Source organism: Oncorhynchus keta, chromosome 2 (genome assembly GCF_023373465.1).
Source record: "Oncorhynchus keta strain PuntledgeMale-10-30-2019 chromosome 2, Oket_V2, whole genome shotgun sequence".
Classification (NCBI taxonomy): Eukaryota; Metazoa; Chordata; class Actinopteri; order Salmoniformes; family Salmonidae; genus Oncorhynchus; species Oncorhynchus keta.
In genome coordinates, this window is record NC_068422.1 from 21,490,379 (window position 1) to 21,516,949 (window position 26,571).

General features: G+C 45.0%; 1 protein-coding gene across 1 annotated transcript in view; it reads left to right on the forward strand.

Annotated features, from left to right (window-relative positions):
• abca5 (ATP-binding cassette, sub-family A (ABC1), member 5) overlaps positions 1-26,571 on the forward strand; it is a 123,705-nt gene that overhangs the window by 60,894 nt on the left and 36,240 nt on the right. The window contains exons 18-30 of the mRNA XM_052473580.1: positions 7,241-7,442; positions 7,773-7,939; positions 9,038-9,165; positions 9,707-9,844; positions 10,066-10,179; positions 14,091-14,261; positions 16,398-16,511; positions 16,753-16,959; positions 17,164-17,255; positions 20,668-20,791; positions 20,941-21,058; positions 21,787-21,878; positions 24,555-24,730. Of these exons, the coding sequence (XP_052329540.1) occupies positions 7,241-7,442; positions 7,773-7,939; positions 9,038-9,165; positions 9,707-9,844; positions 10,066-10,179; positions 14,091-14,261; positions 16,398-16,511; positions 16,753-16,959; positions 17,164-17,255; positions 20,668-20,791; positions 20,941-21,058; positions 21,787-21,878; positions 24,555-24,730 (1,843 nt within the window). The remainder of the gene's footprint in view (positions 1-7,240; positions 7,443-7,772; positions 7,940-9,037; positions 9,166-9,706; positions 9,845-10,065; positions 10,180-14,090; positions 14,262-16,397; positions 16,512-16,752; positions 16,960-17,163; positions 17,256-20,667; positions 20,792-20,940; positions 21,059-21,786; positions 21,879-24,554; positions 24,731-26,571) is intronic.

Below are 26,571 nucleotides of genomic sequence, written 5' to 3' on the forward strand. Positions count from 1 at the left end.
GCCCCTCAGATTTTTTTTTTACCACAGAAAAATATTCTTGGGTGCTCAAATTACACCAACAAAACACAAAAAATGCATGAGCATGCTTTGTCATGCTTCTAAAACAAATGTATTACTAGTAAGAAGTAATGAGGTATATTGTTTAATAAGAGTATTTTAACCAAAATATCACAGATTAGACAAATTCACCTGCCCCTTTAAATCAAATCAAATGTATTAATAAAGCCATTTTTACATCAGCAGATGTCACAAAATGCTATACAGAAACCCAGCCTAGAACCTCAAACAGCAAGCAATGCAGATGTAGAAGCACAGTGGCTTGGAAAAACTCCCTAGGAAACTCGGACATAGCCTAGAGGAACCAGGCTCTGAGGGGTGGCCAGGTGGAGATTATTAGAGTACATGACCATTAAGGCCAGATCGTTCTTCAAGATGGCGGGAGGTTGCCGTGGTAGCGCGCCTCGAGTCATGTTTGTGCCTGTGAGATTGAGTCTGAATAGGAGAAGGGTTGTCTTCTCTTCCCTAGCCGTTGAAACTGAAACATAGAAAAACAAAATAAATAGCCAAGAAAGACAAGGACAGAGTCTCACTTCACTAGACTTTAGTTTTAAGTAAATTAGACTAACTTTTATGCCTGTGTGCAGCGCTTCTAAAAATTCATTTACGTGCGGACAGACCCCAGCCAGGCAGCGTTGCAGCACGAGGTGGAATAGGTTATTTACGATTCGTAGTTATTTGACTTTGTACGATTTAATTTACCAGCTATGAAACAAAACGTCAGAAATACTTTGAAAACCGCTACAGCAGCATTTCTTTTACTTTAAAAGTGATCATACTTTTTATTCACAAATGCCAGTAAAATGCTCCCACTGTGGAGCCCTGACCACCTGCCAATGTGACTGGTGAAATAAACATTTTACCCGCCAATGCCAAAATCTACCTGCATTTGGCAGGGGGTGTGAACTTTAGGCCCTGTTAGGGTTTACCGGGAATGGTGCGAAAAACATGCAGCAGTCCAAAAAGCTCAAATAATAAGTGGTTCCAATGGGCAAGCGATCACCAACACTGGACAATTGAGGAGTGGAAAAACATCACCTGGAACATGACAGCAAGTTAAATTTACTTGAGTGGCCTGCGCAGTCCCCAGACCTCAACCCAGTAGAGCAGGGGTGTCAAACTCAAATACCCAGTGGGCCAAAATGTAAAACCTGAACAAAGTCACGGGCCAACATTGAACAAATTAACCTTTTAATATGGACCCAAACAAGTTTTGCTTTAACATTGAATATGGAACAAGCATCGCTTATTACCATACAATATATAATTTAATAGTGGAGACATGCAAAATCGAATTTCAAATGAAAAAACACATCAATGGCATTCATTTATTAAATAAATAAAATTTAAATAAAAATTGTATGCCTCTTTTCTATTTGCAGCCTTCTGATTTAAATACCAAAATCAACTTTTTTCCACTGGCTAATAATTTTACAAATAAAATGATAATAAATCAATCAACCATTCAAGCCCATGCCTTGTAGCAAGAAAAAGTGCATAAAGAAAACGTTAATTATTGCACACTGGTCTAATCTGATGTGCCCAAGCCAGATACCTGGCATCTCTTATTGGATGTTAGTTCATCAATGTCTGGGCTCAAGCTCTGAGCTGAAGAAATCCTCAGTATCGAGCGAAGATGTTCATCAGTCAGACGTCTCCTGTGAGTTGTTTTGGTCATCTTCATCGAGGAGAAAAGTTGCTCGCATAGATAAGTGCTGCCGAACATGGAGAGCATCTGAGCAGCTTGGGTGCGGAGCTGAGGCATTGTGTCAGGGATGAACCGTGGAAACTGTGCGGCGCCCACAGCATCATACTTTGACTTCAGCGTGTCATTGCACTGGAGTTCAATCAGCTCCATTTGGATGTTGGTTGGTGCATTTTCCACATCAACTGCGAAGGGATTACTAAGCAGTTCAAACTTGCATTTCTGGGCATCGAAGTCGGCAAATCGCCGGCTAAACTCAGCGGCGAGAACACTGAGTTTTTCAGCAAACTGCGCATGGGAACACGGCGGTAGAGATCTGCGCTTTTATGGATTGGCAGCAGGGAAAATGGCAAGGGTTTCCTTGCAGCATCTGATTCTCCCACAGGCACAGTTTAGTTTTGAAGGCCCTCACTGCAGCGTACATGTCTGTGATGATGCGCCCCCGCCCCTGAAGCTGCAGGTTCAGCGCATCGAGATGGCTCGAGATGTCACAGAGAAAGGCCAGCTCACACAGGAACTTTTGCTCCCGGAGCTCTGCTGTATCCTTCTCTTTGGTTTCCAGGAATTGACATATTTCCTCACGCAGCTCGAAACATCTGTTCAGTACTTTTCCTCTGCTTAGCCATCTCACCTCTGTGTGATACGGCACGTCTGCGTATTCCGAACCACACTCCTCCAGAAAAGATTTAAACTGGCGGTGATTTAGACCTTTGGCTCTTATAAAGTTAACTACCTGTGTTACTGTGGTCATAACATGTTCCATCTTTAGGGCTTTGGCACACAGTGCTTCCTGATGTATGATGCAGGGGTAAACAGTTAGCTCACCTGCACAGTTCTCTTCCCGCATCTTCTCCCGCACCATGCCCACCAGTCCACACTTTTTACCGCACATCGCTGGCACACCATCTGTCGTTAATCCAACGAGTTTATCCCACGGCAGCTTTATTTCACTTACACATTTGGAAACCTCCTCAAAGATTTCCTTTCCTGTGGTTGTGCCATGCATTGATTTGAATCCTAATAGCTCCTCCGTAAACACACAGATTTGAGTCCACTCCACGGATGAAGACTGACAGCTGAGCAGTATCAGATGCGTCGCAGCTCTCATCCACAGCGAGGGAGAACGCAACAAAATCTTTTCCCTTTTCCATCAGCTGGTCATACAGATTGGTGGTAAGATCACATGTGCGATCAGCTACTGTGTTCCTGCTCAGGCTCACGTTTGAAAATGCTTGTTTTTTCTCTGGGCATACGAGGTCACAAACCTTCATCATGCACTTTTTCATGAACTCTCCCTCGGGCCGGGCTGATTTTGCGATCTCTGCTGCCACTATATAACTAGCCTTTACAGCAGCCTCGCTTTGTGATGTGGCTTTTTTAAACATATTCTGTTGTGAAACCAAACTTATTTTCATCTCCTCTACTTTCTGGCTCCTTTGAGTCATGTCCAGGTCCTTGTATTTGTCATGGTGTTTCGTTTCATAGTGTCGTCTAATGTTGTACTCCTTACTTACAGCCACGTTGACTCCACAAACAAGACAAACAGGTTTGTCTTTTACATATGTAAACAGATATTCTGCCTCCCACTTGTCCAGAAAGCTCCTGTTTTCTGCCTTTCTTTCGCCATTTTTGGGAAGGGTTAGCTCGCTGACAGTTGTAGCGTCTATGTTGCTATGACTACTGTCATCAGAGGAGAGAGCGTTTCTGGGTCCTGTCCTGATTGGCGCGTGAAAACAGCAGAGCATTATGGGATTCGTAGTATTAGTGGTGAATGCGCTGTATAATACCGGCGGGCCAGCTCTAGTAGTAATTTGGTATTGTCTCGCGGGCCAAATATAATTACCCCGCGGGCCAAATTTGGCCCACGGGCCAGAGTTTGACACCCATGCAGTAGAGCATCTTAGGAATGAGAATGGGCTGCATGAATGTACCGCTGTCCATCGCGTGTATGCCCCATAGAATTCTGGCTGTTCTGGATGCAAAGGGGGGTCTGACCTGGTACTAGATGGGTGTACCTAATAAACTGACCGGTGAGTGTATAGCCACACACTCAAATATAAGAGTATGGTTACGGTACAGTGTTGTTCCCCGGTGTACTAAAAGTCAAAGGTACACATAGGAACTCACATGGTACTGGTCGGTACCTTTTAGGGTACATGTGCAGATAATCTACTATAACGGTACATTTTCCTACCCAATATATTCAATATAATGCTGTATTCATAACCATGTGGGAGGTGGGAATGTACTAGTTGTGAAGTTGGATGCATTCATGTTGGTTAGAAACGCCAATTGGCTAATAGCCAACAAGTTGCATTAACCATAAACTATAAGTACAGCTATCATGCTTGTAAACAAATTATAGAGTTCAAAAACAATATTAATCGATGGCTTTTTTATAAATAATGTTTTGTTACATTTAACTGCTGAAAATCCTCTTAAAGAGGTCATTTCCTTAGTAGGTGAGGTCAGCATGTGGGTGAAGTCAGAGCTCTGAGATGATAGATGCATTTCCCACTAGTAATTACCAGATGGGGGGCCGTTCAAATTCATTTTTCACAATCGTGGTAATTTCCCACTTCCCACTTGATTAAGAACGCAGGATTAGGTACTGCACTTATACTGGGATGTAGATGGGGCAATGTGCTGAGGGGAGGGTGCATTAGCATATTTGAGGTCAAAAATATGTTTCAGTGGAAATGTTGTAACAGTTTTATCTTTTGACAATGTCAGTTCTGCAATCTTTGTAAGAACTTGTGACAACCAAGAGCTGCACTGTTAGCTTCTTGGTGACAGGGGGGCATTATTTTCACGTCCGGATGAAATGCATGCCCAAATTCAACTGCCTGCTTCTCATCCCCAGAAGATAAGATATGCATATTATTAGTAGATTTGGATAGAAAACACTGAGTTTCTAAAACATGTCTGTGAGTATAACAGAATTTATTTAGCAGGCGAAACCCCAAGGACAAACCATTCAGATTTTTTGAGGTCACTCTCTTTTCAATAGGTTTTCATTGGTAATCCAGATTTCTAAGGTACCTTCTAGCAGTTCCTATCGCTTCCACTGGATGTCAACAGTCTTTAGAAATTGGTTTAGGTTATTCCTTTGTGTAATGAAGAAGTACGGCCATCTTGAACGAGGGTCACTTGAAGTGTACTGTTAGATAGAGGCGCGTGACCAGAAAGCTAGCTACACTTTGTTTTCCTCCTGTATTGAACACCGATCATCCCGTCTTCAATTTTATTGATTATTTACGTTAAGAAATACCTGAAGTTGTATTACAGAAGTCGTTTTAAATGTTTTACCAAATCCGCAGGGTATCAAATACTTTTTTCCTCACTGTAGCTTAGAAAAGCACCAACATAAAATGTTCCATCACAGGACGAATTTGGGTTTGGTGGATGCTACTTACCCGACTGCATAGTGCCAACTGTAAAGTTTAGTGGAGGAGGAATAATGGTCTGGGGCTGTTTTCCATGGTTCAGGCTAGGCCCCTTCCAGTGAAGGGAAATCTTGACGCTACAGCAAACAATGAATTCAAGACAATTCTGTGCTTCCAACTTTGTGGCAACAGTTTGGGGAAGGCCCTTTCCCATTTCAGCATGACTATGCGCCTGTGCACAAAGCAAGGTCCATACAGAAATGGTTGGTTGAGATCGGTGTGGAAGAACTTGACTGGCCTGCACACTTTTGGGATGAATTGGAACACAACGACTATGAGCCAGGCCTAATTGTAACTCACTAATGCTTTTGTGATTGAAGGTCCTCACAGCAATGTTCCAACGTCTAGTGGAAAGCCTTCCCAGAAGAGTGGAGGTTGTTATAGCAGCAAAGGGGGCACCAACTCCATATTAATGACCATGATTTTGGAATGAGATGTTCGATGAGCAGGTGTCCACATACTATTGGTCATGTAGTGTATTTAACCACGCCCCCAAATATGCAAATGAGACCCAACCAGTACATTGCCCCCACCTATATTTTAAAGTGCGGTGATGATCATTCCTTATGTTCAAAATATTGGGTGGGAAAATCTGACATACCTATGAGGTACACCGAACTGTTCCATGTGAGTTTACAGTATGTATAGCTGTGAAGTGTATCTTTGACCTTTTTCTTCCCCGGGGAACAACGCTACACTAACCATACCCTTGTTTTTTGAGTGTTTTAATATACCGTATGTTCGAGCACTGCAGAAACATTGTTGCACTCCCAACAAAGGGGTTGCACGTTCAAATCCTCAAATAATTGTTGTATATTCTCTCAAGTGTCATTGAGCACTGCTAGTTTTACACTTACGTTACTTGATTCTGTGCAGCTTTTAGCAAAGTGCAGAAATGGCCAATTATTGCCAATTAGTCTGTAGAACACAGTGTTCACAGTACAAAATTATATTTTACAGTAATTGAAATCAGAATATAGCAGTATACTGTCATGTTTATAGAAATAAGAAGTTGTACGTTTTTACTTTATTTTTACTGCAACTTTAGACAAATTGCAAACGTATTCTTGGCAATAAATATATAGCCAATCTCCATTATGCCCATAGATCTGGTGGTGCAGCAGCAACATCCGGTAGCTAGCAACCAATATGTTGTGAGTTCAAATCCCAAGTGAGGTTGAGTCCCAAGTAAATCAGCATACAGCCGCATACTGTCCATTAACATCAACTATTCATTTTAAAGTAGTATTCTAAATGATATTGGACATCTCAGCTTTCACATGTGCTCAAATGTTGTCACATGTAATTTCATATTCTCACATTTACATTTTGAATCCCATGTCACATTTATTTCACATTTATTTCACATGTTGTCACGTGTAGTTTTATGTTCGCACATGTTATCACATTAACTTCACATGTTGCAATCTAAGATGCAATCTACTGACAACTATGTCGTATTCATTAGGAACCGAACTGAAGAAAACTGACAAACAGGGAGATTTTTCTTGTCCAATTAGAAATATTATTTTTCGTTTTCTGTTCAAAAACATTGTTTTATTTTACCCCGTTTTCTCCCCAATTTCGTGGTATCCAATTGTTTAGTAGCTACTATCTTGTCTCATCGCTACAACTCCCTTACGGGCTCGGGAGAGACGAAGGTTGAAAGTCATGCGTCCTCCGATAACAACCTTAGCAACTTTGGTTAGCACGCACTGCGCCCAGCCCGCCACAGGAGTCGCTGGTGCGCGATGAGACAAGGATATCCCTACCGGCCAACCCCTCCATAACCCGGACGACGCTAGGCCAAATGTGCGTCGCCCCACGGACCTCCCGGTCACGGCCGGTTACGACAGAGCCTGGGCGCGAACCCAGAGTCTCTGGTGGCACAGCTGGCGCTGCAGTACAGCGCCTTTAACCACTGCGCCACCCGGGAGGCCCTTTAAAAACATTTTAAACAGTGAGCCCGAAAAGTACACCCTGTTGAATAGCCTAATAACATATTCCTCTCTCCCACCCCTCCCGTCTCCAGACTACAGTGTGTTCAACCAGGAGCAGGTTGAGGATGAGGGTGATGCATCCTCTCTGGACGACACTGACCAAAGACTACTGACCTTCTCTGACAGCAAGCCAGAGGCGGTCCAGGGCCATGCTCTGTGGAGACAGCAGTTCAGCACCGTGGCCTGGCTACACATGCTCAACATGCAGAGAGAGAGGAAGGCCTTTGTCTACACGTGAGTCTGGGGAGGGAACTGCTTACCTCTCTATTACCTAACCTAATATGACGTTATTGACCTTATACACTGTGTTGTTGTACTAAGGCTATAGGCAAGATAATAGGGAGGTAAGCAGTTCCCTCCCCACATGCTCAACATGTAGAGAGAGAGGAAGGCCTTTGGCTACACGGGCTAGTCTGGGTTGAGAAGGACAGGGAACTGTTCTGGGTGTGAGTGTGAACCCCAACACAGTGTCAGTGTGGGTCAAAGGTCCATTTGATACATGTGGTGGCAGGGGAGACAGTTACCCAATGTATTTGTGTGTGTCTCACTCCCTCGCCCTCTCAGTCTGGCATTGTTCCTGGTCTTCCTAGCTGCTGTGCTAGTATTGTCTCTGGCTACGGGGAACATCCAGATCCACGCTCCAGAACGGCAGTTTCTCCCCATCTACCTGCTGAGACCGAACCAGGCTCCCCGGAAATACACCACCAGTCTACTGGTCCAGAACTCATCAGGTACGTCAGCCAATCAGTCAGGAAATACACCACCAGTCTACTGGTCCAGAACTCATCAGGTACGTCAGCCAATCAGTCAGGAAATACACCACCAGTCTACTGGTCCAGAACTCATCAGGTACGTTAGCCAATCAGTCAGGAAATACACCACCAGTCTACTGGTCCAGAACTCATCAGGTACGTCAGCCAATCAGTCAGGAAATACACCACCAGTCTACTGGTCCAGAACTCATCAGGTACGTCAGCCAATCAGTCAGGAAATACACCACCAGTCTACTGGTCCAGAACTCATCAGGTACGTCAGCCAATCAGTCAGGAAATACACCACCAGTCTACTGGTCCAGAACTCATCAGGTACGTCAGCCAATCAGTCAGGAAATACACCACCAGTCTACTGGTCCAGAACTCATCAGGTACGTCAGCCAATCAGTCAGGAAATACACCACCAGTCTACTGGTCCAGAACTCATCAGGTACGTCAGCCAATCAGTCAGGAAATACACCACCAGTCTACTGGTCCAGAACTCATCAGGTACGTCAGCCAATCAGTCAGGAAATACACCACCAGTCTACTGGTCCAGAACTCATCAGGTACGTCAGCCAATCAGTCAGGAAATACACCACCAGTCTACTGGTCCAGAACTCATCAGGTACGTCAGCCAATCAGTCAGGAAATACACCACCAGTCTACTGGTCCAGAACTCATCAGGTACGTCAGCCAATCAGTCAGGAAATACACCACCAGTCTACTGGTGCAGAACTCATCAGGTGCGTCAACCAATCAGTCAGGAAATACACCACCAGTCTACTGGTCCAGAACTCATCAGGTACGTCAGCCAATCAGTCAGGAAATACACCACCAGTCTACTGGTCCAGAACTCATCAGGTTAGTCCATACTCTCTTCTATACTGTGAACTGATACTCTTGAATACTGTGTTCTCCTCCCATCACTACAGCTCTGAAATACTTTGTTCTCTATCTAGCTCTTCCCAAGCAGTAGAGGACCAGAAACATCTGTTCACAGAAATGAACAGAAGGACCAGAAACACTCTGGTTAGAAACACACACAAAAGAACTGTGGTCTGTTTCTCTGTGCAGGCTCGGATATCTCCGACTTCATCCGTAACCTGGAATCTCAGGACATCAAGGTGGAGATGATGAAGAACACAGACTACATGTCCTGTGCTCCTCACAGTGCAGCCATCAACGTCACCGGATCCAACAAGGTGAAAAATAATAACCCCTCTTCTACAGAAGGGTGACATTCTTTCTTTCTCTCTGTGAGTGTGTATGTGTGTGGGCGGTTTACCCTCTGATAATATGCATGATGTGGATGGTTCTAAATTAGATGCTATATGGAGTGCTCTTAGGCTGAGGCTAATTATGCAGCAAGTGCCCTAATTGGTAGTAGGGTGCTTCAGTAGAGTGGTTCACGTTTACCCTGGCTGTCTGTCTATGGCGCAGAGCCACATAGGATGTGTCTCCACAGGCAGCCCAATTCTGATTTCCCCCCCTCTGACTATTTTGACCAATCAAAATCAAGTCAGCTCTTTTGCCAATAATTGGGGCATAAGGTCAGAGGACATAGAGAGGCCACTAATGCCACTTTAAATGCCCAGTCCTTGATTGACTCTTCTGTCTGGTTATAGGGTTTCAGTTAAGCAAAGCTTTACGCAAGCGTGCCTGCGCACACACACACACACACACACACACACACACACAGACAACCATTGACAACAGACACTTTTTTCTTTCTTCGCTTTGCAGGGTTTCAGATACAGTGTAGCATTCAACAGTACTACCGTCCACTCTTTGCCCATGACAGTCAACGTCCTCAGTAACGCCATCCTACGAGGTCTCAACGGCACACAACGCATCCACACCTGGACCAAGCCCTTCGACTATGTAAGTCAAGTCCAATAAAACTAATAATTGGAATAACACCGTGATGGTTTAGTTAGAATAGCACGTACAGCAATAGTTATATTATATCTAAAACTTGTTACAGACATATACACAAGCAATAAAGTATATTTATCCATGTATCTATCGAATTAACAAAAGGTGCCTGAAAGAGTGAGCGTCATGCTACAATAATTTGACGTTCCCTATGTTCTTCTCCTTAGCAAATTCCCGACGCCACGTCATATGCTCTGGTCTACATTGAGGCTATCATACTGGGGATGCTAGCTGCAGGCATGCCTGCCTACTTCGCCATGGACCACACCCGAGACAGAGAGGTAAGCACTAAGCGGTCGATTCACCCGAGACAGAGAGGGTAAGCATTAACCAGTCGATTCACCCGAGACGGTGAGGGTAAGCACTAACCAGTCGATTCACCCGAGACGGGGAGGGTAAGCACTAACCAGTCGATTCACCCGAGACGGTGAGGGTAAGCACTAACCAGTCGATTCACCCGAGACGGGGAGGGTAAGCACTAACCAGTCGATTCACCCGAGACGGTGAGGGTAAGCAGTAACCAGTCGATTCACCCGAGACGGAGAGGGTAAGCACTAACCAGTCGATTCACCCGAGACGGAGAGGGTAAGCACTAAGCAGTCGATTCACCCGAGACGGGGAGGGTAAGCACTAACCAGTCGATTCACCTGAGACGGGGAGGGTAAGCACTAACCAGTCAATTCACCCGAGACGGAGAGGGTAAGCACTAACCAGTCGATTCACCCAAGACGGTGAGGGTAAGCACTAAGCGGTCGATTCACCCGAGACGGGGAGGGTAAGCACTAAGCAGTCGATTCACCCGAGACGGTGAGGGTAAGCACTAACCAGTCGATTCACCCGAGACGGTGAGGGTAAGCACTAACCAGTCGATTCACCCGAGACAGAGAGGTAAGCACTAAGCGGTCGATTCACCCGAGACGGGGAGGGTAAGCATTAACCAGTCGATTCACCCGAGACGGGGAGGGTAAGCACTAACCAGTCGATTCACCCGAGACGGGGAGGGTAAGCACTAACCAGTCGATTCACCCGAGACTGGGATGGTAAGCACTAACCAGTCGATTCACCCGAGACGGGGAGGGTAAGCACTAACCAGTCGATTCACCCGAGACAGAGAGGGTAAGCACTAAGCAGTCGATTCACCTGAGACGGTGAGGGTAAGCAGTAACCAGTCGATTTACCCGAGACGGGGAGGGTAAGCACTAAGCAGTCGATTCACCTGAGACGGAGAGGGTAAGCACTAACCAGTCGATTCACCCGAGACGGGGAGGGTAAGCACTAAGCAGTCTATTCACCCGAGACTGGGATGGTAAGCACTAACCAGTCGATTCACCCGAGACGGGGAGGGTAAGCATTAACCAGTCGATTCACCGAGACGGGGAGGGTAAGCACTAACCAGTCGATTCACCCGAGACGGGGAGGGTAAGCACTAACCAGTCGATTCACCCGAGACGGGGATGGTAAGCACTAACCAGTCGATTCACCCGAGACGGAGAGGGTAAGCACTAAGCAGTCTATTCACCCGAGACGGGGAGGGTAAGCACTAACCAGTCGATTCACCCGAGACGGGGAGGGTAAGCACTAACCAGTCGATTCACCCGAGACGGGGAGGGTAAGCACTAACCAGTCGATTCACCCGAGACGGGGAGGGTAAGCACTAACCAGTCGATTCACCCGAGACGGTGAGGGTAAGCAGTAACCAGTCGATTCACCCGAGACAGTGAGGGTAAGCACTAAGCAGTCGATTCACCCGAGACAGAGAGGGTAAGCACTAAGCGGTCGATTCACCCGAGACGGAGAGGGTAAGCACTAACCAGTCGATTCACCCAAGACGGTGAGGGTAAGCACTAAGCGGTCGATTCACCCGAGACGGGGAGGGTAAGCACTAAGCAGTCGATTCACCCGAGACGGTGAGGGTAAGCACTAACCAGTCGATTCACCCGAGACGGTGAGGGTAAGCACTAACCAGTCGATTCACCCGAGACGGTGAGGGTAAGCACTAACCAGTCGATTCACCCGAGACAGTGAGGGTAAGCACTAACCAGTCGATTCACCCGAGACAGAGAGGTAAGCACTAAGCGGTCAATTCACCCGAGACGGGGAGGGTAAGCATTAACCAGTCGATTCACCCGAGACGGGGAGGGTAAGCACTAACCAGTCGATTCACCCGAGACGGGGAGGGTAAGCACTAACCAGTCGATTCACCCGAGACTGGGATGGTAAGCACTAACCAGTCGATTCACCCGAGACGGGGAGGGTAAGCACTAACCAGTCGATTCACCCGAGACGGAGAGGGTAAGCACTAAGCAGTCTATTCACCCGAGACGGGGAGGGTAAGCACTAACCAGTCGATTCACCCGAGACGGGGAGGGTAAGCACTAACCAGTCGATTCACCCGAGACGGGGAGGGTAAGCACTAACCAGTCGATTCACCCGAGACGGGGAGGGTAAGCACTAACCAGTCGATTCACCCGAGACTGGGATGGTAAGCACTAACCAGTCGATTCACCCGAGACGGGGAGGGTAAGCATTAACCAGTCGATTCACCCGAGACGGGGAGGGTAAGCACTAACCAGTCGATTCACCCGAGACGGGGAGGGTAAGCACTAACCAGTCGATTCACCCGAGACTGGGATGGTAAGCACTAACCAGTCGATTCACCCGAGACGGAGAGGGTAAGCACTAAGCAGTCTATTCACCCGAGACGGGGAGGGTAAGCACTAACCAGTCGATTCACCCGAGACGGGGAGGGTAAGCACTAACCAGTCGATTCACCCGAGACGGGGAGGGTAAGCACTAACCAGTCGATTCACCCGAGACGGGGAGGGTAAGCACTAACCAGTCGATTCACCCGAGACGGTGAGGGTAAGCAGTAACCAGTCGATTCACCCGAGACAGTGAGGGTAAGCACTAAGCAGTCGATTCACCCGAGACAGAGAGGGTAAGCACTAACCAGTCGATTCACCCGAGACAGAGAGGGTAAGCACTAAGCAGTCGATTCACCTGAGACGGTGAGGGTAAGCACTAACCAGTCGATTCACCCGAGACGGGGAGGGTAAGCACTAAGCAGTCGATTCACCTGAGACGGTGAGGGTAAGCGGTAACCAGTCGATTTACCCGAGACGGGGAGGGTAAGCACTAAGCAGTCGATTCACCTGAGACGGAGAGGGTAAGCACTAACCAGTCGATTCACCTGAGACGGGGAGGGTAAGCACTAAGCAGTCGATTCACCTGAGACGGAGAGGGTAAGCACTAAGCAGTCGATTCACCCGAGACGGTGAGGGTAAACACTAACCAGTCGATTCACCCGAGACGGTGAGGGTAAGCAGTAACCAGTCGATTCACCCGAGACGGAGAGGGTAAGCACTAAGCAGTCGATTCACCCGAGACGGAGAGGGTAAGCACTAAGCAGTCGATTCACCTGAGACGGAGAGGGTAAGCACTAAGCAGTCGATTCACCCGAGACGGAGAGGGTAAGCACTAAGCAGTCGATTCACCCGAGACGGAGAGGGTAAGCACTAAGCAGTCGATTCACCCGAGACGGAGAGGGTAAGCACTAAGCAGTCGATTCACCCGAGACGGAGAGGGTAAGCACTAAGCAGTCGATTCACCCGAGACAGAGAGGGTAAGCACTAAGCAGTCGATTCACCCGAGACAGTGAGGGTAAGCAGTAACCAGTCGATTCACCCGAGACAGTGAGGGTAAGCAGTAACCAGTCGATTCACCCGAGACGGTGAGGGTAAGCACTAAGCAGTCGATTCACCCGAGACTGGGAGGGTAAGCAGTAACCAGTCGATTCGCCTGAGACGGTGAGGGTAAGCACTAAGCAGTCGATTCACCCGAGACGGAGAGGATAAGCACTAAGCAGTCGATTCACCCGAGACGGAGAGGGTAAGCACTAACCAGTCGATTCACCCGAGACGGAGAGGGTAAGCACTAAGTAGATTCACAGAATAGTAGACTTTCCATGAATACTGTCTGGGACTGCTCTAATGCAGAACTGTCTGGAGCTTTCAGTTTTCTCCCGATTCAGAAATGACCTCATTGGTGATTGATTGAACAACAATAGCGGTGAAACTGAAAGCCTACAATACAACAAAAAAGGCACTCCTTTTGTGATCTACATTCAAAAACATGCATTTGGTGTGCTTTCCATATTGACTGATAACTCTTTCCTTTCTCTTCTCAATCCTAGATAAAGTGCCGTTCAACGCTGCGTATCTCTGGCCTGGTCCCGTCTGCGTACTGGTGTGGTCAGGCTGCAGTGGACATCCCCTTCTACTACCTCATACTGACCACCATGACCAGCATCCTCTTCTCCTTCCATACTGCCAACCTGCTTACCTCTAGCAACGTCACCGCAGTGGTCAGTTAGTTAGACTCGCGTGTCTAGTACAGTACACATGCACATTTCCGTGGTCAGTCAGAAACAACACACACATCCAGTGGAAAGAAAAAGTATGTGAACATTTTGGAATTACCTGGATGACTGCATAAATTGGTCATACAATTTGATCTGATCTTTATCTAAGTCACAGCAATGGACAAACACAGTGTGCTTGAACTAATAACACACAAATTGTTGTATTTTTCTTGTCTATATTGAATATAGCGTTTAAACATTCACAGTGTAGGTTGGGGAAAGTATGTGAACCCCAAGGCTAATGACTTCTCCAAAAGATCATTGGAGTCAGGAGTCAGCTACCTTGGAGTCTAATCAATGAGACAAGATTGGAGATGTTGGTTAGAGCTGCCCTGCCCTATAAAAAACACTCACAAAATTTGAGTTTGCTATTCACAAGAAGCATTGTCTGATGTGAACCATGCCTCGAACAAAAGAGATCTCAGAAGACCTAAGATTAGGAATTGTTTACTTGCATGAAGCTGGAAAGGGTTACGAAAGTATCTCTAAAAGCCTTGATGTTCATCAGTCCACGGTAAGACAAAGTGTCTAAATAGAGAAAGTTCAGCACTGTTGCTACTCTCCCTAGGAGTGGCCGTCCTGCAAAGATGGAATGCTCAGTGAGGTTAAGAAGAATCCTAGAGTGTCAGCTAAAGACATAGAGAAATCTCTGGAACATTCTAACATCTCTGTTGACGAGTCTACGATGCGTAAAACACTAAACAAGAATGGTGTTTATGGGAAGACACCACGGAAGAAGCCACTGCTGTCCAAAAAACCCATTGCTGCTCGTCTAAAGTTCGTGAAAGAGCACCTGGATGTTCCACAGCGCTACTGGCAAAATTTGTTGTGAACAGATGAAACTACAGTTGAGTTGTTTGGAAGGAACACACAACACAATGTGTCGAGAGAAAAAAAGACACACCAACATCAAAACCTCATCCCAACCCTAAAGTATGGTGGAGGGAGCATCATGGTTTTGGCCGTTTTGCTGCCTCAAGGCCTGGACAGCTTGCTATCATCAACAGTAAAAATGAATTCCCAAGTTTATCAAGACATTTTGCAGGAGAATGTTAGGCTATCTGTCCACCAATTGAAGCTCAACAGAAGTTGTGTGATGCAACAGGACAATGACCAAAAACACAGAAGTAAATCAACAACAGAATGGATTCAACAGAAGAAAATATACCTTCTGGAGTGGCCCAGTCAGAGTCCTGACCTCAACCCGATTGAGATGCTGTGGCATGACCTCAAGAGAGCAGTTCACACCAGACATCCAAGGAAAATTGCTGAACTGAAACGGTTTTGTAAAGAGGGATGGTCCAAAATTCCTCCTGACTGTTTTGCAGGTCTGATCCGCAACAACAGGAACATTTGGGTTGAGGTTATTGCTGCTTTAAGAATATTTTGAAGATAAATACACAACGCAGAGGACGAGAGTACTAGAATACTAATGGTCAATAGCAAATTGTAAATAGGAGTTGGGTTTCAGTTCAACATCTGTTTAGAATCTGTGGAATGTCACTCCTGAACTCAGAGTGACGTGTGCCACGTTTTCATTAGTCTGTACATTGAGTCGGGGGCAGGATACTTGTTACTGGCCATTGGCCAAGTTGTACTGCAATGACTTCTGATTAGTCAACCCCAGGTTAGGGTGGGGGGTTATAAATGGCAGCCTGTTCCTTTGTTCGGTGGGGAAAAGCTGAGGAGAGGGGAGAGTGAACATCTACCTACCAGCATAACATCCTGATTTGTCCTTTTCAAATAAACCTGTTTTTCTCCCCCTAGTTTGCTTTGGAGTTTGTGTTATTGAAGAATAACATAAATAGCTAATACTGCCAAAGGATGGTCAACCAGTTATTAAATCCAAGGGTTCACATACTTTTTCCACCCTGCACTGTGAATGTTTACACTGTGTTCAATAAAGACATGAAAACGTATAATTGTGTGTTATTAGTTTAAGCAGACTGTTTGTCTATTGTTGTGACTTAGATGAAGAGCAGATCAAATTTTATGGCCAATTCCAAAGGGTTCACATACTTTTTCATGCCAGTGTACACTCCCTCAGACTGACTCTCTCTCCATCTTATTTTCTTATAGATCCTGTGTCTGATAGGTTTTGGTCCAGCTATGATCCTGTTCACCTATGTGGTGTCCTTCATGTTCACACGCGTCCAGAGTAACAGAGACTTCTTCTCTGTGGTCTCCATGATGGTGAGAACAACAACCTTCCCTCCCTCCCTGTCACACAACATTTATATAACGTTCACACACAACATTACAACGTTCACGCAACATTCTTACAATATTAACAAAACCGTTTGTTTTTATTATGAAGTTTCATCTATAGTGAAAAACAATATAAGTAGATTAATGATTTGTGTCAATGTGGGAGCAGCTATATTACTTTGTTTGGTTATTTTGTGTGTGTGTGTGTCGTTCTGTTGCATACTAGGTGTGTGTGGTGTCTGCCTCCATCGTCCAGCTGTCATTTGTGAACGACAACCCCGGGCTGACGAGGATCCTCCACAATACACTATGTTTCTTCAACCCTCTCTACCCCTTAATGGGCTGCCTTAATTCTATCACCAAGGCCACCTTCCTGCCCTCCCTCTATGAAGAGGACTTCCTCTGGAAGAACCTGCTCATAGCTGTCCTATCTGTAAGTAGCAGGAAATGCCCTGGACATTATAGTAGGAATGGGAGTCAGAGTACGGAGATGTTGAGGTCTAACATGGATTGGGTTTGTTGTTGTTGCTTACTTTGTGTCTGGTAGGAAATTATTTCTGTTTCATACAGCATGCTAGCATATCAATATTTTTTGTAGACAGGCATACAGCACATCACACACACTGTTTCTCCCCAGCCCTATCTGCAGTGCATCCTGCTGCTGTTCATGCTGCGCTGGTTGGAGATCCGCTACGGAGGGAGGACCATGAAGAATGACCAGTTCTGCAGGTAAGGGATGAGAGAAGAAGAAGAGGGGCAGGGCTACTCAGAGGGAAGAGGTGGAGGTCAATGGATAGGGGGAGTATGTTGATAAAAATGTTGTTAAAGTCCCAGTGCAGTCGAAAAGGACTCGCATACAGTAGAATAGAAAACCATTTGTACAAACTAGCGGAAATTATTAACACAACTGGTCACAAAGGTTTACTTGGAAGGGATATAAATACAGCGCTAATTTTGCTTTTATTAAAAAAAATAAAAAGAAGATAAGGACGCCACCCATTGCTCTCACTATCACCCCCTATCTTTGATTAAAAAAACAGATATTAAACCATTTTGTAAAATCCTGTTGTCCTGTCTCAAAACCTACTTACCCAAATTGGTACATCCTCAGATAGCCGCCATCGTCTATTACTTACAGTATCTTACATGCTCATCAGAAACCAAAGCTCATTGGGCAGTTATATCTCTCAACGCATAAAAAAGCTTTTGATAGACTAAATGGTCATCTTTGGAAAATATTATTAAAATACTATGTGCCAATACCTCAGCCATAGTAATAACAGGCAATACCTGCTCTGTTCTGGTCAGAATAAGTAGCAGGCAAGGTGATCCCATCTCACCTCAGCTATTTTTATTGTCTATGGACGCCCTGGCCCAGGGACTTCAACAATCAAAAGAAATTACAATCATATCTCTCAATTCTACAGGTCATGCCATCTCATTATACTCAGATAATATCAAACTTTATCTAGACAATGTACACTACCGGTTAAAAGTTTGGACACACCTACTCATTCAAGGGTTGTTCTTTATTATTACAATTTTCTACATTGTAGAATAATAGTGCAGACATCAAAACTATGAAATAATACATATGGAATAAAGGTTCAATTAAAAAGTAACCAAAGTGTGTTATGTTAAACAAATCAACATATATTTCATATTTGAGATTCTTCAAATAGCCACCCTTTGCCTTGATGAGTTCTGGAGCGTGGATCTGAATGTTCCCCGTAGCCAGAGACAATACTAGCACAGCAGCTAGGAAGACCAGGAACAATGCCAGACTGAGAGGGGGAGGAAGTGAGACACACATACAGTAACTGTCTCCTCTGCCACCACAAGTATCAAATGGACCTTTGACCCAAACCGACACTGTGTTGGAGTTCACACTCAGTTCCCTGTCCTTCTCAACCCAACCCATACTAGGGGGAAGGGAGAGAGAAGAGAGAAAGAAAGGGAGAGTGCATGGGAGAGATCATTTGAATTACAGTGAGAGAGACAAATGCATAGAGTAATTGTCTCTGACACAATGTCGAAAGCTCCTCTGCCACCACGAGTATCAAATGGACCTTTGACCCAAACAGTTCTTTAGAACACCCACAGGCCTCACAAGACTTGTCTGAAGGTCCCCTGGTACCAGTTGAAAAGAATGAATGGAAGTAAATATGGAGACTGTTTAATGACAAAAAATAAGGTTTTAAATACGTTTAAAAAATAATAATAATAATAAATGTTTCCTGATCTTTCTTATATCTCAAGATATACGTGTCTCTCTAGCGACACTTCAGAACAAACGTCCTTTTTATATTTTGGGGGGACTGTCCATGTAGATAGTCTGTTATTCAATGCATTTGTATTGGCTAATAGCAGTAAGGCCCAAAACATTTTTTCATAATTATTATATATATATTTTTATACTTCAAGGTGTCTTAAAATTCAATATCAAATAACTAAATGATCCTTGGTGTGACCTTCTTAAAGCAATTCCATATACACTACCAGTCCAAAGTTTAGACACACCTACTCATTCCATGGTTTTTCTCTATTTTTTTACTATTTTCTACATTGTAGAATAATAGTGAAGACATCAAAATGATGACATAACACATATGGAATAATGTAGTAACCAAAAAAGTGTTAAACAAATCTAAATATATTTGGTGTCAGGTTTCCTCTAGACATGACGCTTGGCATTCAGACCAGAAAGTTCAATCTTAGTTTCATCAGACCAGAGAATCTTGTTTTTCATGCTCTGATGGTGCCGTTTTTGCAAACACCAAGCGGGTTGTCACGTGCCTTTTACTGAGGAGTGGCTTCCGTCTGGCCACTCCACCATAAAGGCGTGATTGGTTGACTGCTGCAGAGATGGTTGTCCTTCTGGAAGGTTCTCCCATCTCCACAGAGGAACTCTGGAACTCTGTCAGAGTGACCATCAGGTTCTTGGTCACCTCCCTGACCAAGGCGCTTCTCCCCCGATTGCTCAGTTCGGTGGCGCGGCCAGCTCGAGGAAGAGTCTTGGCGGTTTCAAACTTATTCTATTTAAGAATGATGGAGGCCACTTTGTTCTCGGGGACCTTCAATGCTGCAGAAATGTTTTGGTACACTTCCCCAGATCTGTGCCTCGACACAATCCTGTCTCGGAGCTCTACGGACAATTCCGCTTTGTTTTTGCTCTGACATGCACTGTCAACTGTGGGACCTTATATAGACAGGTGTGTGCCTTTCCAAATCATGTCCAATCAATGGAATTTACCACAGGTGGACTTGAATAAAGTTGTAGAAACATCTCAAGGATGATCAATGGAACAGGATGCACCTGAGCTCAATTTCCAGTCTCATAGCAAAGGGTCTGAACACTTATGTAAAGGTTTCTAAAAAACAAATTCTAAAAACCTGTTTTCGCTTTGTCATTATTGGGTATTGTGTGTAGATTACTGAAGAATTGTTTTTATTTAATGCGTTTTTGAATAGGGCTGTAACGTAACAAAATGTGGAAAAAGTATGAATACTTTCTGAAGGCACTGTATTTAGCGAACTCCATGACAGTAGCTCACCAAGGGCATAAGTAGACTACAAATGCATGATGTTGGAGGTGGCTTTTGCTAAAGAAATGAACACTAAATTCTCTGCCAACAGCTCTGGTGGACATTCCTGCAGTCAGCATGCCAATTGCATACTCCCTCAAAACCTGAGACTTCTGGAGGCCCACCTCTTTTTTTTGTTTGTCTTTTCTTTACCTACCAATTTTATTACAAAATGCTGTGTGGTTAATATGATCATTTTCTTTTACTGTAGAGGGGCAGCTTACGGTACGTGTAGTATAAACTAAAAGTGTGTAAATGCACATCAATATTGTACCTGTAACCCCCCCCAACCAAAAAATGACAAATAAAAACATAGTTTTTTAATGAAAAAACAAACATTAAAAATAAATAATTGTTTTTGTTTCTTTCTGACCTTTTCAATTGAAAACTATCCCAGTGTGGTACTTGATATTGAGATAACAATGGCTGCATTGGATCTTTAAGTCGTCATAATACTCCACCTAGCTTCGATTCCAATGTTCCTTGATTTGAATGAGACTTGAAAGTATGGTAACCTGAGACTATGAAACTGAATATTACCATTATTTCTCCTGAAGGATCTCTTCCAATACTAAGGCTAAAGTGGAGCGTAACCCAGAGGAGGGGATCAACGAGGATGAAGATGTTCAGATGGAAAAGGCTCGGGTGAAGGAGGCCCTCACCTGCCAGTGCTGTGAGGAGGTGTGTGTGTTAAGTGCTTTTTTATTCACACCTTGATCTCTGTGAAAGACTAGTCCCATCTTTGAAAGGGGATTTGCCATGTTTTGACGGTTTCCTCAGATCTATTAACTGTCATCTAATAATATTTTTCTTGTGCCACCCCCCTTCAGAAACCAGTAGTGGTGGTGAGTAACTTGAGGAAGCAGTATAAATGTCCAAGGGAAGGAATCTCTCTCAAGAAGAGGAGGACGGTAGCCACCAAGAACATCTCCTTCTGTGTACGCAAAGGTCAGCCGAGCTTACTACTCTCCAACTGTAAACTGTACATTTGATCAGTCAAGCACTAAACAATTCCATTGCTTGACATTTATCACATGACGTTATGAATGCGATGATTTATGTCCAGGGCAATGGAGGCTGCTGAAGGGAGGACGGCTCGTAGTAATGGATGGACCGGAATAAATAGAATGGTATCGAACACATGGTTTCCATGTACTTCATTCCAGCCATTATTATAAGCCGTCCTCCCCTCAGCAGCCTCAACTGGATTTAAATGAGGCTTAGGTGGTGGGCGTGGTAAGGGATGTGGCAGGGGCGCAGTTGTTCTGCCTGCACAGTAAAAAAAAATAATAATAGTGGCCCCAATCTTGGCGGTGTCAGGAAATTATAGACAAGCCATTTTTCCCCCAATTCTACACTTTCCATGCAGCTGCTATTATTTTTGTTTTAAAGCAGATTTCCTACAATTCTATGCATTTAGCCATGGCTAATGCTGTGTTCTTTTGCCCAAACATAACAAAATATATACTCCTAAATTAATTGTTTTGGGATTTTTCTATTCTCCCTGTCTATTTTTTATTTTGGTGTTTGTTAGTTCAAAACAAATCTCTATATATTTTACATTGTTTGTATTTAAGCAACCCGTCCAAGGATATTATAATGGCAGAGAAATCCCTGAGGTCTGCACTAATGGTCTCATAACAGATAACCAGTATATCAACTGTATGTGTGTTCAGGTGAGGTGCTTGGACTGCTGGGGCCCAACGGAGCAGGGAAAAGCACCATCATGCATATGTTGTCTGGAGACACAGTCCCAACCGCTGGACAGGTACATACCATTCACCCTCTCTGTCTTTTGACTGGACCCTATATGGAATTTTTAGGGCCAGTTTCCTGGACTTAAACGTCATTTAAATTGAAAATGCCTTTTAAGCTGGGTGTACATTACACAATTTTGGTCCCGATTTAGCTGTCGCAGACATTTTTGAGATCAGAGACAAAATCCCCATGCCTACTTGGGGTGCGCAGCAGTAACCAACGCTTGTTGAATGGGAGTGGGTCAGAGACTCAATCTGAGGACTAACGATCAATCTTTGAGCAGTCCCAGACGTCACGATATTTTCAAACAATTATCGTTGTGTGAGATGTGCAACGACAAGTTTTGAGAACGGTGATGAGCAATAGCCAATGAGAGCACGTTCTTTCACGTCACCCATAATATGTAGACTCGAGGAGCGATGACTACTGCTAGTATGCATTTGTACTTGCCTTTAAATCAAAGCCAAGTGTCAAATTGTTACAGCTCTGAAGTTCACAATCAATCTTATTCATTTCAAATTGTTGGCTAGATATTTCAACTCTGAATGGCAAGCGTGAATGTCTGACTGAAAACATTTAGGACTGCTTTGAGCCACAGCTTGTTGTAGCTACGTTAAATCTAATCCCATCATTGTTTTTCGTGCGACACCGTGGTATTGGCAGTCCTCAAGACCAAGTGAAGAATCTTGTAGTGTGACCCCCGTCTGTGCCACCATCGTTTAGTGTGCGGACAACTACAGGAAAGATGGTTGTTTTAATGTGAGGTTTAGCCTTAAAGGCCCAGTGCAGTCAAAAACTTGATTTTACTTGACTTTTTCCACATTTTATTACGTTAGCCTTATTCTAAAATGTATGAATGTTTTTTCCTCAATCTACACAATACCCCATGACAAAGGAAAAAAATATTTTAATACAGTTTCGCAAATAAAACTATTACATTTGCGTAAGTATTCAGACCCTTTACTCCGTTTCTCCCAGGTTCTGTCAGGTTGTATGGGGAGTGTCGCTGCACAGCTATTTTCAGGTCTCTCCAAAGATGTTTAAATCGGGTTCAAGTCCAGGCTCTGTCTGGGCCACTCAAGGACATTCAGAGACTTGTCCCGAAGCCACTCCTGCGTTGTCTTGGCTGTGTGCTTAGGGTCTTGATGCTGCCACCACCATGTAGGGCTGTGCAATATGGTCAAAATCTCATATCCTGATATAGCACATTTTATATAAAATGACCACATGTAAAGGCCTATTTCTTATTACATATTTTTCTTCTTAAAAATATATTTTGGGGCTTGCATGTTTTGCATTAATACGTGTCACCTCAATTTGCATTTGGTACCTTGGGTCAAGTGTTAACACCAACTAACCCCAATTTCTCGACCGTGTAAATTGGGGCCATGTCTTTGCAGATGTAAACTCCCATCTTCGTGGTCTGAGTCGGGGGTTTGTTTTGAGCACTCGACCGTACTTTTTGGGATCTCATCCGTAGACTCTCTCTGTACTGTTTCACACGATTCTTGTGTTGGTGGTGTTTGAGCCCGTTGTCGAGAACCGGCCTGAGGCATATTTTGCAGAGGACGGTTTTCTGGTCCGTGTCAGACTTTTCATACCCAAACCACGTCCATGTGACCGAAGTAGCCCTTTTAGGTACGAGCTCCTTGTCACGTTTCATCTCCTCCGTGTTGCGAATTTCCCCGTGTGGAAGAACGCTAAGCGTTTTCCAATTGACAAAAAATATTGCCGTAAAGAGTGATTTGCAACAATGAAATATTATGCTCTATCGTCACACGATCTATATATCGCCCAGCCCTACCAGCATGCTTCACCATAGGGATGGTGCCAGGTTTCCTCCAGATGTGATACTTTGCTGTCAAGCCAAAGAGTTCAATCTTGGTTTCATCTGACCAGAGAATCTAGTTTCTCATGGTCTGAGTCCTTCAGGTGCCTTTTGGCAAACTCCAAGCGCCTTTTACTGAGGAGTGGCTTTCGTCTGTCCATTCTACCATAAAGGCCTGATTGGTTGAGTACTGCAGAGATGGTTGTCCCATCTCCACAGAGGAACTCTGGGGTTCTTGGTCAACTCCCCGACCAAGGTGCTTCTCTCCCGATTGCTCAGTTTAAGATGAGTCTAGGTGGTTCCAAACTTCTTCCATTTAAGAATGGAGGCCACTGTGTTCTTGTGCACCTTCATTGCTGCAGAAATGTTTTGGTGCCTTGACAAACTCATGGCTTGGTTTTTGCTCTGACATGCACCGTCAACTGTGGGACCTTGTATAGTAACTTTCCAGATCATGTTCAATGGAACAGGATACACCTGAGCTCAAGTCATGTAAATGTTTATTTGCAAACAATTCTACAAACCTGTTTTTGCTTTGTCATTAAGCGGTATCGTGTAGGTTGAGATTTCTTTTAATCAATTTTAGAATAAGGCTTTCAATGTGATGAAAGGGGTCTGAATACTTATTATTATTCTAACCTCAGTGGAAACAATACACAGTCAAAATTAGGATGCTGTCCAGTCCTAACACAATTCTTGCTTGAGAAATTGCTCTTTGCTAAGGATGGTTTTCAATCAAAAATGAAAGTTACTTAATTATTGCCCAGAAATGGTTTATTATTGAGACAGAAAACAGCTGCTTTTAAGGTCCAATCTGATCCTTTGATTGAATATAACAGTCTGTTTTTCTTGCCTCAGGTCCTGATGGGGGACTACAGTACAGAGTTCCGTCCAGTAGACAACCCCCTGGAGCATATAGGCTACTGTCCCCAGGTCAGCCCTTTGTGGCCCCGCATCACCCTGGAGGAACACCTGGAGATCTACGCTGCCATCAAGGGCCTCCGCGGACAGGACGTCCCTGGCATCATCACACGGTACCTATCCACTATCATGTTAACACTTGTCATTTAGCAGATGCTCTTTTCCAGTGTGACTGCATTCATGTTAACTAGGAAGGACAACCACATCACATGCAACGAAAGTGTGGTGGGTGGGGGCAGTTGCTGTTCCGTAGGTAAGCACCATGGTCTTGTAGTGGATGGGAGCTTCGACTAGAAGCCAGTGGATCGTGAGGAGGAGCGGGGTGATATAGGAGAACTTGAAAACCAGGCAGGCGGCAGTGTTCTGGATAAGTTTCAGGGGTTTGATGGCACAAGCGGGGAACCCAGCCAACAGCAAGTTGCAGTGGTCCAGACCGGAGATGACAAGTGCCTGGATTGATCTTCACCACTTCCTGTGTATTATAGGGTTGTACTCTACAGGTGTTGTAGAGCATCACGCCAAAGTTCTTCGCACTCTGGGAGGGCGACACTGGAGTTGTCAACCATGATGGAGATGTCTTTGAGCGGGCAGGCCTTCCCCCAGGGGAAGAGCAGTTATGTCTTATTGAGCTTGAGGTGGTGGGCCGGGCACCTGGGTGTCAGAAGGGAAAGTAGTTGTGTGTCATCTGCAGAGCAATGATAGGAGAGACCATGTGAGGATATGACGGAGCCGAGTGACTTGGTGTATAGAGGCCCTAGAACCGAGCGCTGGGGGACACCAGTAAATCTGTGTCCGACACAGATCTTCTCTATGTCATCTGGTAGGAGCGGCCTGCCAGGTAGGATGCAATCCAAGAGTGTGCAGAGCCCGAGATGCCCGGCCCTGAGAGTGGAGAGGAGGATCTGAAGGTTCATGGTGTCAAAGGCAGTGGATAGATCTAGGAGGATGAGAACAGAGGAGAGAGTCAGCTTTGGCAGTGCAGAGAGCCTCTGACACAGAAGAGCAGTCACGGTTGGGTGACCCATCTTGAAGCCTGACTAGTTAGGGTCAAGATCATAGAGAGCCATAACGATAAAGTTGATCATGGCATATATTGATCATAGACAGCACACTCAGGTGTTTTGAAAAGGCTACAGGTCTATAGTTTGACGTCAGATGAGTCGAGTGTTGGTTTCTTGAGTGGTCGGGGATAAGTTGATGGGAGAAGGTCTCCAAGATGGTCTGGGGTCGAGCAGGCAGGTTGTCCAGTGGCCAGACGTCATCTGGAAAAGGGGAGAAAGAGGTCAAGGTGTAGGGTAGTTCTGAGTGAGACCAGTGGACTCAATAGGCTGAGTGAAGGAGTAGCAGATGTCGTCAATTTTTTTTCCCCCCCAAAGTTGTTGACAAAGTCGTCCAGAGGAAGGAGGGGGTAGAGGATTAAGGAGGGAGAAGGTGGAATCGTTTCCTAGGGTAAGAGGCAGAAGCATGAAATGTAGTGGTTGAAAGTGGCTTTAGCAGCAGATACAGAGGAAGAGAAGGTAGAGAGGAGGGAGTGAAAGGATGATAGGTTCTCCGGAAGTTTAATGTTCCTCCATTTTCCTCTCAGCCCTGTTTCATAAACTCACAATGAGTCACTCAGCCACGGAGCAGGAGGGGAGGACCGAGCCGGCCGGGAGGAAAGGGGACTGTGCAGGTCATAGGATGCGGAAAGGGAGGGGAATAGAGTCGAAGAGGCAGAGTCGGGATAAGTATTTAGCAGAAGGGAGAGGAGATGGACAGGTGAGAATAGAAATTAGTAGACCTGTGTCACCACCACCAAAGACCAGGTGCTCTCGGACTACGAGAGAAACAGTCAGATGTAGAGTAGCTGGAGTAGCAGTGTTTTCTGGGGTGATACATGTCTTTGACAGGGCCAGAAAGTCGAGGGACTGAAGGGCAGCATAGGCTGAGATGAACTAGGCATTCTTGACCGCAG